Source organism: Xenopus laevis, chromosome 2S (genome assembly GCF_017654675.1).
Source record: "Xenopus laevis strain J_2021 chromosome 2S, Xenopus_laevis_v10.1, whole genome shotgun sequence".
NCBI classification, from domain to species: Eukaryota; Metazoa; Chordata; class Amphibia; order Anura; family Pipidae; genus Xenopus; species Xenopus laevis.
In genome coordinates this window covers 36803148-36821937 of record NC_054374.1, presented here as the reverse complement: position 1 = coordinate 36821937, position 18790 = coordinate 36803148, and the positions used below count along the sequence as shown (strand labels likewise).

At 38.4% G+C, this 18790-nt stretch overlaps 1 protein-coding gene across 1 annotated transcript in view; it reads left to right on the top strand.

Annotated features, from left to right (window-relative positions):
• Nucleotides 1–18790, top strand: part of cux1.S (cut like homeobox 1 S homeolog) — a 249974-nt gene that overhangs the window by 210571 nt on the left and 20613 nt on the right. The window contains exon 15 of the mRNA XM_018249101.2: nucleotides 16443–16579. Within this exon, the coding sequence (XP_018104590.1) occupies nucleotides 16443–16579 (137 nt within the window). The remainder of the gene's footprint in view (nucleotides 1–16442; nucleotides 16580–18790) is intronic.

Sequence of the window (18790 nt, the reverse complement as noted above, 5' to 3'; positions counted from 1 at the left end):
ATGTATGTATCCATGGAGTGCAACTTGTAACTATCCAGCTGTTACTGTACTTTCCTAACTTAAGGTTTTCATTGAATACTGGTAGTTGTAGTTCAGTAAACAGCTTTAACCGGGTTAAAGGATGCCCTTACCTAACCTAAATACAAAAACATGCCTATTTTAATTATAACATATAATTTCTCATTATACCAAGGGCATTTTCTGTCCACGAGCCCTTATAATTCTCTCCCCGGCTTTAAATCTAGCCCTGAACACAGCTTTTTAATACTATGAAATTCTTTTACTATGAAATTTCTTTACAGAACACTTCTCGACCATATTGTGTATCTTCATTCGTAGATTCTACTGTAAGAGCTGCCATATTGCTGGTCTTGACCAGCTTGATTGCAATAACAACAAAACTACTTGCACGTACATGTTACAGACTGGTTCTTTATATATCTTACAATAGTTTCTGTAAGTAAAAAAACAAAACAAAAGGGTTACACTGGTCAAAAGTTTTGAAAGCACCAGCCTTTTTCCAGTGCCATAGAACAAGAGACAGGCATTTATAAACACAAACACCATTTTCTTGAACAAGTAGTATGGCGGTGCCCAGAAATACTTATGCTACAAATGCTGATATCCAAGTCACTTTGTACATCAACCTAAAACCTACACTGACTATTTTGATAAAGATAAAATTAAATGAAACCTCATAATTACATGGATTGTTTTTAACCCTTTGATATTTTCACTGTTGTCTTCAGAGAATGACTCGCATGAGGCAAGCATTATGGCAGATTCTACTGATATTTATACACAGAAAATGAATATTCTCTACACATTGCGCTGTTATACTTAACTGATAGTGTAACTACATACAGTCTATGCATTTAAACATATTCTGTGCACCCTCACTTTCTGTCTTACTCAACATCTGACCCCTTCCATTTACCAAGAACTGCGCACTTCCCACAGTACCCAATGAATGAAAGTAGTGTTCCCGAGCCAGTCAGTAAGCTTACTGTGCAGGGCTCCCTAGTGTCTCCCAAAGCAGTTGTTTGGGGCCCATCAAGGGTAGTAAATCCAGCCTTGCACCAAAAACTGTTCCACATTCAAACAGTGCAACATTTTAAAGGAGAATTCAACCCGTAACATAAAAAAAAGCCCTACCCTACGTAGACCCCATCCTTCCCCCCCCCCAGCTTACCTGGTACCCGGTCGTTTTACTTACCCCTCAGTGCAGATTTTGTCCTCGGGAATTGAAGGCTGCCATCTTCTTTTCTTCGTTAAACTTCGGAAGCAGGCAGTCGTTTTCGGTGCATGCGCAGTTGGAGTAATATTCCGGTCATGCGCCGAAAGTCACGAAAATTTTCGAAAGTCATGAAAAATGTCACAAGCATTTCTGGAAATTGTCGTGACTTTCAGCGAATGCGCAGTTGTTTGGGATCGGAATATTACTCCAACTGCGCATGTACCTAAAACGACGGTCTGCTTCCAAAGTTTAACGAAGAAAATAAGATGTTGGATGTGAACTCCTGAGGACAGAATCTGCACCAAGGGGTAAGTAAAAAGTTAGGGACATTTGCCCCTTGTACCAGGTAGGCTGGGGGGGAGGAGGGGGGTCTACGTAGTGTAGGGTGGTAGGGTTTTTTATGTTACGGGTTGAATTCTCCTTTAAGGCTGACAATATGTGGACAATAAGTGGAAAATAAATGCTAAATATGCCTACTTTGAAGAAAGCTGTATTATTTCTTTTTTTTGTATTTCTGCTTCAAAATGAAACAGGACCCCAAGTTCAGTAATTAGAGGACTAATGACGTTTTTATGTTGTTCTGCTTTAATAAACACGGCTCTCAGTTCTCATATTCCTGTAATACACACAGTTTTGCTAGGTCAGACTGAAGGTTGCATGTCCAGAAGACAATGTTTAACTTCTAATTAGGAGAGGAATAAAACATTTCTTCATGTCCCTGTTTATTTAATATAAAGTTAACAAACTATATTTGTGCAATAACTACTTGCCATTAAGATGGGTGCAGCTTTTGAATGCCCTGACTACTAACACAGCACAAGATGAACTTAGACGTGATGTACTCTTTTTCATTCTCGTTTCCTGAGAAATTTTTGAATAAGCTCAATCCCCCCAGTGTATTGTGGTGTCTGACATTTTAGCAGTATTTTATGTTTTTGCTGTATTACATTAAGTCTTAGATGTTTATAAAGCTTGTTATTCACAATCACATATTTAAAAAGAAAATCCTCACAAAGACCCAACTGACCAAAAAAAATAAAAAAGTCTCATTTTGTACACGTAGCTTTGAGAAGCCCATGTTGTGTTGCTATGATTCCTCATTTGTAGCCTTTTCTTTCTTGGTATTTGTTTAAACAAGTTTTATGGCTGACGCCAGTGGGAACTGATGTCTCGTCAGCAGAAAAGGCATTGTTCAGTCTTTGTTTGGGTAGCCATAATAATGTTTGTTCTCAGCACTGTACAACGGTCCCTATATGATATGGAGAAGCAATATCACTGTATGAATCTCACACAATGTATTATTATTATTATTATTATTATTCACTAGCACCCTAGGTGTGATAATTGAAGTAAATATCTTTTATACAAACACAGAGATTGGTGGTTTGTCTTTATTTCAACCTTTTTATTTAAATATACAGCAAACATTTACATATGAGTCTGGCAAACAATTAATGGTGTTATAGTATGTTTGGCTTTTTCATTAACCTATGATCTTCTTCATATTCCAGTATCAAACTTCAGATGGTAATGAAATGCATGAGATTCACACAACCTTTGTTTTTTGTGTAAATATGTAGAACATAGAAACAAACCAATGGTTCACAACTGATGCCAAATAATATATGCTTCGGGTTTATGTTTAGTGATATTTAACACCTGTAAAAGAGAAGCAATGGCTTAAATACTGTGAATATTATGAATATTGTTTTAGCAAATGTCTTTTGCAATAATTTTATACCTTATGAACTTCATCTACTAAAGAAAAAGTACTAGGCACCAGTATATGTCTTCCAATGTTCCTTCTACTGCAATTTTTTAAGTAAATGATTTAGTATGAATTGTGGTGGCACCTGCTCGCACACCATTTTACATGTTACATGGGGACAATTGATATTTATATGTATGATATATATATATATATATATACCTTGATAAGATCTGGTGTAATATATAGGTCTTCCTTGGTGCAACTGGCATGTTAATGCAAGATGTAAGTAACTGCTTTTGAATATGTCATTTTAATATGTTTGACCTCAATAGTAAACAAGTTTCATTTAAGTTTCATTATAGCACATTGTACTCTAATACTTTTCTCTGATTTAGAAATTGTTGTCATGTATCTCTGTTTTGTAAAATACAGTTTTATATTTGATATATGTTAAAAACATGCAAAGTAATGCTTAAAAAATGTCACTGATTATCTTTTATATAGCGCAACACATGAGCTTATACATCATTCATATTAGCCATGATCCTCATTAAATTTGGCACATACTGGTCTAAATTCATTAGAATAAGAATTACTTTTTTTTCTATCTATTAAAAATCCATTGAAATGTATTGTGAAATCTGGATATACACTTGTGTCCACGAATATCGTCAGCTTTGCACTTTTTTCAAATACTGCCAGATAATTTTTAAATAATAACAATGCTACAGTGTTTACGTTTGTCTGAAAGCAATGCAAAAAAAAAAAAAAATCTGGAAATGATTGCTAAATTGCATCTCATTCCACCGAGAAGTCCCGGAATGGAATGGGCAACTGTAGTGTCCATTTTTTTCATTTGTAAGAAATATTTGAATTTCAAGCAGCTGATTCTAATTTATTGAACCAATTTCAATTGAGAAAAGACATTTCTATTTCTTCTGTATTGTGTCTGTGCACCACACTAAATATGGAGAAAAGAAAGAGAAGGAGGGAAGTGCACAAATGCTCCATTGTACTGTAATTGTAAAAAAAAACCAGACAATCTCAAGGCTACAAGTTCATCTCATGAGACCTTAGGGGGTTATTTACTAAAAGTCGAATTTTTCTTATTATATATAAAAAAATTAGTTGACAAAACTCCCAAACCTGTCCTTAATTTACCAATAAATCTGAATGGAAGAAGCATGTGCAAGGAGAAGTAATCACAAAATCATGAGTCAAATCTAATCATACAACTTTTTCAATTTGATGCTCGAAAAAGGCAACTTTCCAATTTGATGCCGGGAAAACATGACATTTTCAGATTATCAACCAAAAACCAGTCCCAAACCCTTGAAAAACATCAAGGCAAGAAATGTCTTCAAATTGATAAAGGGATATGTGCCCAGGGCCAGATTTACATAGTGGGCGCCCCTAGGCCCACTGCCGTTCGTCGCCCCTGTCCCTCTCCTTTATTTGTGCAAATTTTCATCATCTGGACTGTAGCAATGGGGATTGACGCACAGTGCATCCCTAGTGTTTTTGAACCAATGTGGGTGTGGTTGGACAGCATGCCGCCCTCCTTAAATCCTGCCACCCTAGACCCGGGCCTAGGTGGCCTTTCCACAAATCCGGGCCTGCATGTGCCATTGACTTTTATAAGATTTTGATTTTAACTGGAGTATTTTCAGATTTGGATTTTTAGCAGCTTTGGAGCATAATAAATCTTGAAAAAAAATTGCGGTTTTTTTTCCCTCTAAAAATGTGACCAGAAAAATGGAGGCTTCATAAATATGCCCCGTTTGTTCACTGTTCGCAATATTATCAAGACGTTAAAGGCCTATCTTACTATAACCAGTCTTTGCTGAACTCAAAAGAAGTTATCTGTGAAGTACTGTTTAAATTGTGGCACAGTACTGTTTAATAGCGGCGGTAGAATCCGCCAGACAGATTTAAACTTATAGTCTGACTAAAGTTACAACAGTTTCAACTTGTACTATACATTGGCAGTTCAATGATAAGGCACTCTATGATAGGACAGCCATGAAGAACCAACTGCTGCTGACAGAGAATCATAAGAAAGTCTAACTGGAGTAAGCAGAAACACATTAGAACAAGCCAAAATCCTTCTGGAATAATGAACTGTGGACAGATGAAAGTAAAGCTTCAGCTCTTCATTTATAGAGGAAGAAAATTAAACCTTTAAAGAAAAGCACACCATCCCTACAATCAAACATGGAGGAGGTTTGCTGATTTTTTGGAGTTGATTTTCTGCCTCTAGAATAGAGGTGGATTGAGTCTGTGCGTGGCATCATGAAAGCAGGAGATTTTCCAGGCATTTTAGAGCATATTTTTTAAAAGAATAATAAAGCTTAACTGAAGAAGTAGGGCAGAAATTGCATTATGAGTTGGACTTCCAAATATACCCCAGTCACTCCTTTGAAGGCCTGAATCATTACTGCTATAGAGGTGCTGAATGTTTAGGCTGGTTCAAAAAGATCAGTTTATAAAATATGGCATTTCTACCCATATTCATTTTTAGGGTATAGATCTACTTTAAACCCAGTGTCCTAAAGCTGAATTTCCATTGGAGAACATGAGTTGAGGGCACTGGCAAAATGCTGGACTGTTTTAAGTGGTCAGCAATAATTACAAGTCTAAATCCCGTTGAACATTTGTGGAAAGAGATGAAAACTGCAGTTGAGAGAAGACACCCTGAGAGTTTCCAAAAAGCAGAATGGTACAACCTCTCATTAGAGAGATGTAAAAAGCTCATGACTATAGGACATGCTCAGTTTCACTTATTGTCTCCAAAGGCCAATAATTTTGTCACATTTTTTCTGATCTGAAAGGATATGTTGAGTTCTCAATGGAATAATACCATTCTGTAATATTAATAGTTAAGCTTAAAATTGTGGAAACTTGTTTTTATCAACTTCCATTGGATGAATTTATTTAAAGTAATTTTTCAAATATTTGAAAAGTGCAAAGGTGCCGATTTATTTTGGCCACAAGTATAAAAATATTTTTTTTTTTTTTGCAACTGAATCTGACTTCTCATTGGCATATACTTCTCTCATGCTCTCATACTCTCACTGCATACTGTCACTGCACTTCAAGGATAGTATTGTGGAGGCCATGCTAGTATCTCCCACAGCAGCTGTGCGTTCTTCACCAAGGGCTGTAAATGCAGTTCTGTCTCAAGCAATAGTGCTGGAGGGACTTCTAGAGTACTTAATGGGATACTATAATTGAAAATATATTTGATTTTACATGACTGCATTTTTATTTTTATCTTTTAAAAAACCCTGATTTTACACTTTTCTTGCATTTTACATCACTTTTTTTAATTCCCCTGGTGGCTTTGGAGTTGTAAAACCAATGTTTTCCTGCAGTTTGAATTGCTTCAAAACTTATCATTCTTGTATATGATTTAAGACTAGATGTTAACCTTGATCCTACAGGGCAAATGTGCAGCTTGCCACAACTTAATTTCAGCTTTGTGCATGCCATAGAATATTTTAAGATGTCATATGAGTCATACTGATCTGCAGTGCACCCTGATGGCTGGAGTTCAAATCACAGCTAAAATAGACCGTGGAAAGACAAGACTGATGGTGGCCATAAATTATAAGATCCACACTTTTGGTAAGGTTGCCAAATGACCTTTACCCGATATGCCCAATTTAGGAGGATGATATCAGGCTTTAAACCGATTTTTGGCCCTAGGGCCAGAGAATCAGTTTACGACTATGGGTATACGAGCAGTCATATCGGAAAAATTGGACAAGAAAATCAAAGCTGTCCTATTGACATCTGGACAATTTGTTATAAGTCATGTGGGCCAGTTAGAGGTCCCTAAATTGATTATGCGATTCGGGGAGATTTAGTTGCCTGGCGAACGCCTTCCCTCTGTCTTGCCCCGGCTATAATTAAAAATCGCCATACGCCGTGCTTCGCTTTCCAAAGTCACCCTAAGTTGCCTCACGAGGAAACTTCGGGCGACTTCGGAATACCAAGCACAACATGTGCTTTAGCGCAGGAAAATTTTCATTGTAGCCGGCGCAAGACAGAGGGAAGTCGTTCGCCACAAAGACTAAATCTCCCCGAATCGCCCGGTGTGCCCCTACCCTAATTCTATTCGAAGTCTTGGAAATATCTCCACCTTCTGAAGCCATGAATAGCAGTTGCAAGGCATTCTTGCATTTCAGGAGTGAAGTTGGTTGTGAAGCTTTTACATGATCAATCAACATCATTCAATGGCTGTGATAAGTTCTGGCTGACATGGCAAAGTCAAGCTCTTTGAAAATAAAGCATCTGACCAGTCTAAAAAAGTCTTTTTATGGTGTTGTGTGCTACTTCTACTACAGGTTAGCTGTTGTGGCCTAAGAATAGAGGACAATTCATAGGTTATAAAAAAAAAATTAAAGCTGTTGTCCCGTAGGACAGATGCTTAAGAATGACAAAAGAAAAGGAGGATTTCTTTATTTAAAATGGACTCATATACACATCCCTTGTATCTCGAAACCCTAGATGTTCCTTCCAGAGTGACAGGTTGTATTTACAGTTGTGTTCAGAATAATAGCAGTCCGACATCACTAACCTGATCTATCACTGTTTTTGGTAGAAATGATATTCATACATGGCAAATAGTTTACTAGTAGGTGAAGTAGAGTAATAGAACAACAACACACCCAGCAGTCTAATCATTGAGGCTTGTTCAAAATAACAATAGCTTGTTCCAAATAATAGCAGTGTGGAGTTCAATTAGTGAGCTCACTCATTCTGTAAATAAACAGGTGTCAATTACGGCCCTTATTTAAGGAAGGAAGGCATTAAATGTTGTGCATGCTGGTTATAGAGCATTTCTGTCTGAAAATCGAAGAAAAATGGGTCATTCCAGACTTTGCACAGAAGAACAGTGTACTTTGATTAAATAGTTGATTGGATTGGAGAGGGGAACACATATAAAGAAGTACAGAAAATGATCAGCTGCTAAAGAAAATGGAAAACTGGAGACTTGCTGCATATCTTTGGTCCTGCCCCCAGATTCAGATATTTTGAGATGAGATTCTGATCCTTATATGACAGATAATGGGCAGGACACTTGAAAAGGAGATCCACGCTCTTCTTTTTGGGAATCCCACTAAATTCGAAGCACACACAAAAACTTGTTAACCAATTTCTCTCTGTAGCCCTTATTTGTGAAAGTCACAAATTATCCCCTCTCTACTAGAAGTGAAACAAAGGATCACTGTTATTATGCAATATTATAAAATATGTTCCCCTTAAGAACCACTTTCTCATATAAATTACATTACTTTCACAGACTGAAACAAGATACTTGGTTACAGTTTTCTTTCCTCTTCTCTCTCTTTTCTTCTCCTGCTTCTTTGTTCTTTTATGATCTTTTATATACTGTGTACTGTATGTTTGAAGATGAATCGGTAAATAGATCTTAAATGGCTTTAGAATATATGGCTTTTAATGTTACGCATTTGTATGAGACACATTGTTATGCTACAGTCTCCACTTGGTTGGACTATTTAAGAATGCATTTACAACCCTTTTCTTCACAAAAAAAAGAAAAAACTATTAATTTGGGACAAATTCACTAATGGGCGAATTTTCGCCAGCGGCCGCTTCGCCATAACTTGTGCAACTTCACAAGGTGCAAATTCGTTACCACTACACTAATTCACTAAAATGTGAAGTTGCATTTCAGCCAAACACAAATTTTTGCTAGCGTTACTTCGGCTGGGCGAGAATTTCATAGCGAATTTTCTCTAGCGTTCATTTCTGTCTAGTGAAACTACGATAGCACTCTTGCGCTTAGGTTCATTTAAATATGGTGGGTATCTAAAAGTCGTATGGACATCTTTATTAGTAATGTTGGTGCAAATACTTGAAGTGGCCTCTTTTTCAAACATGTCCAATGAGCCATAATAAAGACAAAAGAGATCCTCTAATGCCCTAGACATGAGCCCACCCTTAAACAAATGGGGCATGCCTCTCAAATTAGTTTTAAAAAAAATTGTTCACATATAAATCTTTAATTATTTGGACTTTGGAAGGTAATCCTGCTTTATAAAAAGAAAAGTCACCAGCATTTTTTACAACTTTAATGCATTTCCGGCATACAGGATATGATGTCACTGACATAATATTGAGGAAGATGTAGCTTCGTTTTATCAGGTCGCCTGGTCTGAGTTGTCGAAGGAAACTATGGTGAAAAAATTAACGTTCAGTAAAATTCGCATCTAAGTGAACTTTTGGAGTAACGACCGTTGGCCAGATCGAAAAGTCATCTGGCGATAGGGTGGAAACCTGTTAGTGAATTGCCGATGTCCCTGCGGATAGGGTTTCTGTTGAAATGACGCTATCGTCAGCCACTTCGCACTTTAGTGAATCTGCTCTATTGAGTGTCCTAAAGAGAAATGATGCAACATTTTGTAGTCTGAAAGCAAGATTGTTCTTTTTGTGTCTAGGGGCTGCAGACAGTTTGTCAGATGTCCCCCAAACAATAAATGAAACATGGTGGCACAAGCTTCATGATATGGGGATGTTTCTCATACTATGGTGTTGGGCCTATTTATCACATACCAGGGATCATGGATCAGTTTCAATTCATCAAAATACTTGAAGAGGTCATGTTGCCTTATGCTGAAGAGGAAATGCCCTTGAAATGTTTGTTTCAATAGGACAACGACCCCAACCACACCAATAAACCAGCAACATCTTGGTTCCACACCAACAAGATTGCCATTATGGAGTGGCCAGCCCAATCCCTGGACCTTAATCAAATAGAAAACTTGTGGGGTGACATAAAAAATGTTGTTTCTGAGGCAAAACCAAGATATGCAGAAGAATTGTGGAATGTAATAGGTGCCAGAAGTTGGTGGACTCCATACAACACAGATGTGCAGCAGTTCTCAGAAACACTGATTATACAACTAAATATTAGTTCAGGGATTCAAAGGAAAGCAAAATCATGAAACATTTTTCAGTTTATACAGTGAATGATTGAGTTTGTAAAGAAGAATGCAGACACTGCTATTTTGTGGAACAGCCTAATATTCCCTTTTCTTCACTTTCTGTAAAGAAAATTTGATACATTTTTCTTCATGTTTTGATTTGGAATAGAATGTGCAGTGTTCCCAATGCATTTGTGTGTATGGAAATAAAAGCTAATATAAGGATTTTGAGCTTTTATCACTGATAACTATTCTTAACACAACTGTAAGTGCTTCTCAAGACTTTCTTTTGTTTGGGTATAAACCAACCAAGGGGTTTTAATTCTTAATCTAGAGATGGTGATTGTCGACATAATACCATTATTAATTTAACAAATTAATGAAAGTAAATTCAGTGTTCTTCCCGGTAAAATATCTAGATTGTACCAGTTTTCGTTTTCTTGAGAACAAAGAAAAATCATTCTCCCCTATGACAAAACTAACTTTTGACCATGAAATTTGCTACTAGCCAGAATCAAGTTTTGTTAGTTTTTGGGGGTTTTTTTATTACCAAAACAAAGACTTAAAAAAAAACAGATTTAGTAAAAATAAGTTGCGTGGGTCCTAACCTGATCTATAGGTGTAGTATGCAGGACCTGATCCCACATGCACTCTGTAAACAAGATACAAATTGACTGTAATATTGCATATTTTACTGTAAAAAGAAAAATAAATTTTCGGTATCTGTGCTGTACAAGCAGATTAGATTTAACACTTCTTTTTATGGGAAAAATGTGAAGATTGGCGATTATATTCCTGCTTTAATCTTCAGATTCTGGGCAAGTATATCAACTATAGAAAACAAGAGGCAGTGGTATCCAATTCAATATGTGTGGGTGGTCCCTACAGTGAGGCTGTTTATCCATTATGTTTACATTTAAGTGTCACCAGGATCTCTTACGTGTACAGGTATAGGATCTGTTATCCGGGAACCTACCATGTTAAATTTGGGATTATGGGAAGGCTGTCACCTATAGGGGTAAATTTACTTACCTTCGAAGTTGTGCCGCCTTCGCCGCACTTCACCAGGCGAAGTTTCGCCAGGGCGCAGCTAATTCACTAAAATCTGCAGTTGTGCTCAGGGAGGCGAAAGGTAGCGAAGTTGTACTAGCGTTAATTTGTCAAGCAAAGCGAAGTTACGCTAGCGACGCCTAATTTGCATACGGCGCCAAGTTAAAGTACAATGGACGTATATGTAGCAGCAAATACATTACACTACACAAGCCTGCGAAAGCTTCATAAAATAAAATAGCGTTGTTATTTTGCCCTATACATGAGCCCACTGTATAGTTGAGTGCCATATGTTAGGAAATGTAGGGGGGAAGGAGGGTACCCCAAAAAAAATTTACGATCTTTTTCAGCCTATAGCCACCAGCATTTTTTGGGACTTCGAATAAATTTCAACCTTTTTTGAAGCAATCCCTATCTACTCTATTGCACTTTGCCTGGTCTGAGGTGGCGAAGGCAAGTCTGGCGCAAGAGGTAACGTTCAGTAAAATGCGCAAGTTAGTGAATTAGTTCGCCATAGCACAACTTCGCCTGTCATAAGGGTGCGAAGTAGCGCTAGAGTAGGTCCACTTTGCTAGCGAATTTACGCCAGAATTTTCGCTAGCGTTAGCCACTTCGCCCTTCAGTAAATTTGCCCCATAGACTCCATTTTAAACAAATAATTCAAATTTTTAAACAAGATTTTCTTTTCTCTGCAATAATAAAACAGTATCTTGTATTTGATTCTGATTAAGGTATAATTAATCCTTATAAAATACCAAATAATCCAATTGGATTTATGTAATATTTAAATTATTTTTAGTAGACAAATTGTGGAGATCCAAATTATGGAAAGATCTGTTATCCAGAAAACCCCTGGTCCCAAGCATTCTGGATAACGGGTCCCTTACCAATATTGTTATATATTCACTGTCTCAGTCAAAATTGAGTTTCTTTGGCCCTGCATTGTAATGGTGGCCCATAAATTTGATATAGCATAACCTACAAAAACCAGAGGTTGACCTTATAGTTGTGTGACCTCTGTTATACAAGCATCAATCATCAGAAACAGCCAATCAAATTCAGTAGCACTATGTTGTATTAAAATATAATGTTTTAAAAAGTACTATTAGCAGTAAGAAATCACTGGCATACAATTTTTAAAAGAAATCCGCAAAATACATTGTTTTGTACATTTATAAAGATAAATATGCCATTTGACATGGCTTAAAAAGAGAGCCAAAACAGCCGCTCTGTTCAAATGCAAAAAGATCCGGTTCTTCAACTCCTTTGGAAATGTACTTTGTAATCTCTAGGCTTTCCTTTTGCAATAACACGTGGTTACTTCCTTTGGAATTCTATCTCAGTCCCCAAGGTTTCCCATTGTAGATACCCAAATAAATTAGAAGTTGCACTAGATAGAAAAGTTTGGACCTAAATTGCCATGTTTTTTTATTCACAAATTTCACAATTGCAGAGTAAAGCCTTCAAGCAGTGTCAACAACTGGTGAAATCAGCAATTATATTCCAGCCTTGGAGGCAACTTTTGGTTGCATAAAAACCCTATCTACTGCCTAACAGATCCTCCTATAGCCAATCACAGCCCTTATATGACAACCCATTGACTTTTTTTTAAGATGTTACTCCCCAAATCTTTCTACATTTGGATGTGACTCACAGGTAAGAGAGGTTGGGGACCAATGATAAAGGGAGCACCCAGGAACTAAAACAATCCAGAATTTAACCTGGGTCTTTGTTTTCTTTTTATCTTGAATTTTCCATGCAGCTACCAACAAAGTTGTAGGAACGCAGGTTAATGATGTTACATCAATGTACGCCTCTGTTTTGGATTTTGCAAACCCACAATCGAATCAACAATATATAAACAATTTGCTTACACAAGAAGAGAAAAGGATACATGCTAATGCCTAGTGCCACACAATGCAATAGTCCAATAAACTGCGACGCACTGAAGTGAATTGCTTCTCCGCAGGTGATTTTATTGGCCCAAAACTTATGAGCAGACAAAAGTGGCAACGTTTTGGGCCTGACAGGGCCCTGTGAGGCCCGAAACGTTGCCACTCTTTGTTACCACAAGAACTTTTAAGATCATGTCCACATTAATAGCACACCAAAATAATTAATGGTTGGTGCTCACTGCAGGGATATCACTGATAAATGAAAAATGTAAGTCCTATAAAAACATTGCCTGAAATCCATATGCCTCCTCCTCCCCTGTGGATAATAAAGCACCCCCCTAAAAGGATTAAACCCATTAGGAGCCCTATAAACAATTTCCAAATGCTAACAAACCCCCAGAACAAACCCCTGCCAGGCTTACATTGCACAGGGAGCCTAGGGCAGGCAGATTATGGCACACAAAGGGAGCATAAGGCAGACATAATACAGCAGGAGACAGGGAAACCTGTCAGAACAACTACAGTGACACAATGCTGGTGCTCCTTCATCCGTTTGCCATAGGTGTGAACAGGTGGATAATGTGGGGACTTTAAGTCTGGGTCTGAGGTGTGAACAATAGACAGGGTCGGACTGGGGGCCCAGGGCTGTTGTCCAGGGCCCCCACTACACCACCACCGCACCACAGACTGTGTGCACATCACCCCCCAATGCCGCTGCTCCGCCGAGCGCTTGTGCACAGGCGCTACATTTTTCGAGCGGTCGTGGCAGGAAGGAGCCTGTAAATCGTGGATTGTGGCCGGTGGGGCCCACCGGCCCAGTCCGACCCTGACAATAGAGGTGTTACGGGTGTGAACAATACAGATGTATAAACAATGCAGGGGCCAGTTAATCTCAGTAGTGATACCTTTTAAAATTTACACAAGGTAAGTAGTCACAGCAGGTAGACTTTCATGTGGGGGGCCACACAAGGGGGGTCGTGGGTTGGATGCGGCCCGCCAGTTGGGCAGACCTGATATAGGAGGATTACATGTGATCCTGGCTGCTTCATGAAATCATCCAGTGCCCTTCGTTATCTAAAGCCAATGCAAATCACTGTATAGTATGGCTGCTATTCCAAATTAGTTTTTATGCATTTAACTATAATGTATTGATTTATATGCTACACTTTTTATAAATATACCTCTATTAGGCATGGGGGGGGGCAGCCATTCCAGTTGAAATATGGCAATGTTAAAATATAAGGTCTGTATTATACAATGTTTTAGTACCAGACAGATACAGGTAGCGAACGTTGTTCGTGGCTCTCTACAGATCTACAGAAAAAAAACCTTTCTCATATAAAATATGACTTTTTTTTGCTAAAATGTTTGTAGGTGCTGGCTGAACAAATCCAAATGATAAATGCCCTTTAAACGTATCAACATTTCTGTTGTGTTTGGATCACTGAATCCAAAAGTATACAAATAGATCAATGTTTTTCTCCACTGCAATTTTCTGTTTTTACTAATGGTAATCACAAAGTATGCAGCTACATTATTGAGTATTGGCCCAAAAGCCCTGACAATGGCAGCTCGTTCTTGCTCTAAGCATTTCTATACTGACGTCACCAGATCCATAAGAGCATACATTGCGATTTCTCTAGCATTTTCGGGAAGCTATGTCAAGTCTTAACCTGAAATTGTTTCCTGTTATCATTACTTGGCTTTCCAGTACATCCAATTGTTGACTGTCATTCAAAAGCAAAGAGCCCCATAGTTGTTAAAGGGATTCTGTCATGATTTTTATGATGTAGTTTTAATTTCTAAATTACACTGTTTACTAGGGATGTCGCGGACTGTTCGCCGGCGAACTTGAACATCGACCGTTCGCGTCCGCCGAATGTTCGCGAACGTAACGCAACGTTCGCCAATTTGGGTTCGCCTTAGCTGGCGCTTTTTTTTGCCATTTCTCCCCCAGACCAGCAGATACATGGCAGCCAATCAGGAAGCTCTCCCTCCTGGACCACCCCCACACCCCCTGGACCACTCCCCTTCCATATATAAACTGAAGCCCTGCAGCGTTTTTTCATTCTGCCTGTGTGTGCTTGGAAGAGCTAGTGTAGGGAGAGAGCTGTTAGTGATTTGAGGGACAGTTGATAGTAACTTTGCTGGCTAGTAATCTACTTGATACTGCTCTGTATTGTAGGGACAGAACTCTGCAGGGATTTGAGGGACATTTTAGGTTAGGTAGCTTTGCTGGCTAGTAATCTACCTTCTACTGCAGTGCTCTGTATGTAGCTGCTGTGGACAGCTGTCTGTCCTGCTGCTGATCTCTCATCTGCATCTGTTCTTCAAACCACTGCCACCTAGCTGTGTGAGCTTTTTCACATTCTGTCTAAATATCAATAATAATACCGTCTCCAGAAACACCACCTGAGTGACGTAGTGTGATTTCTGCCCTTTACAGCACAAAACGCAGCGCTGTGTCAACAATGGATTTTTTAGAAACATATTTGCCCTTGATCCCCCTCTGGCATGCCACTGTCCAGGTCGTTGCACCCTTTAAACAACTTTAAAATCATTTTTCTGGCCAGAAATGTCTTTTCTAGCTTTTAAAATTCGCCTTCCCATTGAAGTCTATGGGGTTCGCAACGTTCGCGAACCGTTCGCATTTTTGTCCGGACGTTCGCGAACATGTCCGCGAACATTTTTTCCGACGTTCGCTACATCCCTACTGTTTACACTGCAAATAATTCACTCTACAATATAAAATGTCATTCCCGAACCTGCAAGTGTATTTTTTTTTAGTTGTAATATTGGTGTGTAGGCGCCATATCAGGTCATTTTGCCTGGTCATGTGCTTTCAGAAAGAGCCATAACTTTAGGATGAAACTGCTTTCTGGCAGGCTGTTGTTTCTCCTACTCAATGTAACTGAATGTGTCGCACAGGCCTGGACTGGGAGTCAAAATAGGCCCTGTCATTCCAAGTACACAGAGGCCCAAACAGCCCACCACCAGCCCAAACAGCCCCCTACCAGCCAACTATATGGTACCTTTCTATTGAACCATACAGCAGCCCCTCTGGCATTTGCCAGAACCCACAGATTGCCAGTCCGGGCCTGCTGTCGCAGTGGGACCTGGATTTTACTATTGAGTGCTGTTCTATCAGGTAGCTGTTATCTTGTGTTAGGGAGCTGCTATCTGGTTACCTTCCCATTGTTCTGTTGTTAGGCTGGCGGGGGGGGAGCGGGTGATATCACTCCAACTTGCAGAACAGTAGTAAAGAGTGACTGGTTTATCAGAGAGCACAAGTCAGATGACTTGGGGCAGCTGTGAAACTGAAAATATGTCTAGCCCCATGTCAGATTTCAAAATGAAATAAAAAAAAAATCTGTTTGCTCTTTTGAGAAATGGATTTCAGTGCAGAAGTCATCTGGAGCAGCACTATTAACTGATGTGTTTTGAATTTTTTTTCCCTCTGCAAGTATCCCTTTAATATAATGCTCTGCCATTTTGTGGTGACAAAATTTAAAATAAAATGCCATTGTCTGATATTTTTTGTGTCAATCAGTTCAAACAATTAATAACACTAAATCTAATGTCTCTTTTTTTCTCAGGTCGCTCTTCAGAACTCCAAGTGCAGATCACTGAAGCTGTGACTACAATGTCTGAACAAAAAGATCTCATAAGCAAGTTGGAACATGATGTCAGCACCATTCAGTCCCTGTCTGCTACACAACGACTTGATGCAGAGGTATCACCTGAACAACGGCTTTAATAGTAGAAGTGGGCATTGGGAACTATTTCAACTAATTAGTCTTACATTATGGGATAATCTCTGGGATAGGCTGTATGGTAAGATGTTGGAGGCACAGTAGTATATTTGTGGAAGGTGTGATGTATTGCAGGATGATTGGTGTATGTATGGGACTTTATGAGAAGCTATTCACTGTATAAGTATGTTAGAGGTACCCACTGTTCCTTTAAGCTGTGCGTTCGTTCACACAAACAAATTTTGAGGCCAGCAAACACAAAATTGCAGTGCGCACAATTTATGCAGAATTTTGTTGTGCATACACCAGTTTTTGTTATTTTTTTGTTTTTAAAGGTTTTTATTTTGCATTTAAACAAAACAAGAAAAAGGAATGAAAGATAAACAATCATGCTTGGCACTTACAAGACTGGGTACAGTTGTTCACAAATCAATAGTAACTGTCACAAATCAGAGGGAGGCACAGAGCATCTAATTATCAGGGTTCAAATTATACATAGAGTACTATATAAATAAATGATGATGATAGAGTACAATCTATTGGGGATGCCATCTAACCATGGTTCTCATATTTTCTAAAAATGTTGCTGGTGTTCCCCGAGCATTTTATGTTTGATTAAAGGCAGTGTAACTTTTATTAACTCAACCCATTGTTGGAGTATTTAGGAGAATTGGGGCTATCCATTTCATAATTACTAACTTCTTTGCTTAGAACATGATGGGGCATCATAGTGTTCTAGATTTTTGCAGAGGTATTTACTCATCTATTATGCCTATTAAGCAGATCTTGGGAGACCTGATTCCAGGAAGGGATAGGCATCCGTTAATGTAATGAACAACTTCTGTCCAATATACTGCTGCTTTACGCACACATGTTTTTATAAAGTGCCCACAAAAGAATTTCTTTGAACACAGGGTCAAGAAGAAATTAGCCGTACCACATATAGAATAAGGAGTTGTATATATGGCATACTGTAAGAGTAGCAGTCACAGATATGCAATGCTTTATAGGAAAATGTTCAAGGGTCAACATTTTGTCTGTGTAATTGTTGGAGTTACATCAAACTGGGGAACTGGCCAATGAGCAACTACTGAATGGAGGGTTTGTTCTGTGGTTCACTGAATGAAGTTGCCTTTGTTATTGTATCCTGCTTGAGGAACTAGTGTAGATATCCAATACTATATGGCAGTGGATTCCAAACTGGGGGCTTGGATCACTATCAAATAAGACTCATAAGTAAGATATGGGAAAACTGCCTATTTTCTCTCCTGAACACGCTTGAAAGCCCAGCTTGGAGGTCATACAGAGTGAGATGTGGGGTGAAAATGTATTTGGTTGTGTTGGATATTCTTGGACCTCTGGCTGAATGACCTATACGTCTCTATTTTCTTATACCTGTGACCTTGTTATAAATTTAGGGCGGCCCTGACCCAAGCTTAGACTTCCGGGGGGGGCTGAATGGAAATATCCCAAGAACCAATGATATATCATGGCGATATGGCAAAGTTTATAGGGATTTTGTTGTAGGTATTGTATACTCTTAAAAAAAATTAAGACGTGACTCAATGCATGGGCAGTTGTCAGAGGGATTCCATATTGTATAGGAAATGGCTTGAGTAATAATAAATACTATAAAGAAAACAGTAGAAATAATGGCATGCCGTATGGCGCACAAGAGGAGTTACCATACTGCATGAGTTTTGGGAAAATGGGCTGGGGGCCTACCATGTGCATAAAAATGATAGTAAAACCATAGTCATACTGAATTTAATGAAATCTGCTTCCTTTTAGAGTCTTCAGATTGATTTCCCATGAAAAATAAAAAATTGATACTTTCCTTTATAAGTTATTGTGCAAGATCCCTTCAAAAACTCACAGAACATGTTTAATAGTTTTCCATTGTGAATTTCATTGGGTCATTAAACTGAAACAATTTTATGTCCATTGGTGTTCTCATTATTTTTCCTATCTCAACCCTAGATTAGCAAATATTAGTCCAGTACCCTTTAAAATGTATGGCCAATATGGATACAAAAAGTCCAACCAAAACTAGAATCCATGAATTGACCTTATTTATTATTAAAAAAGCACAATTTAATCGAATCGGAGCGAAAAACCCAAATCGTGCAATTATTTGGAGGTTTTTCCCGAATTGTATGATTTTTTTCAGGCTATTTCCAAAAAAGTAAAAA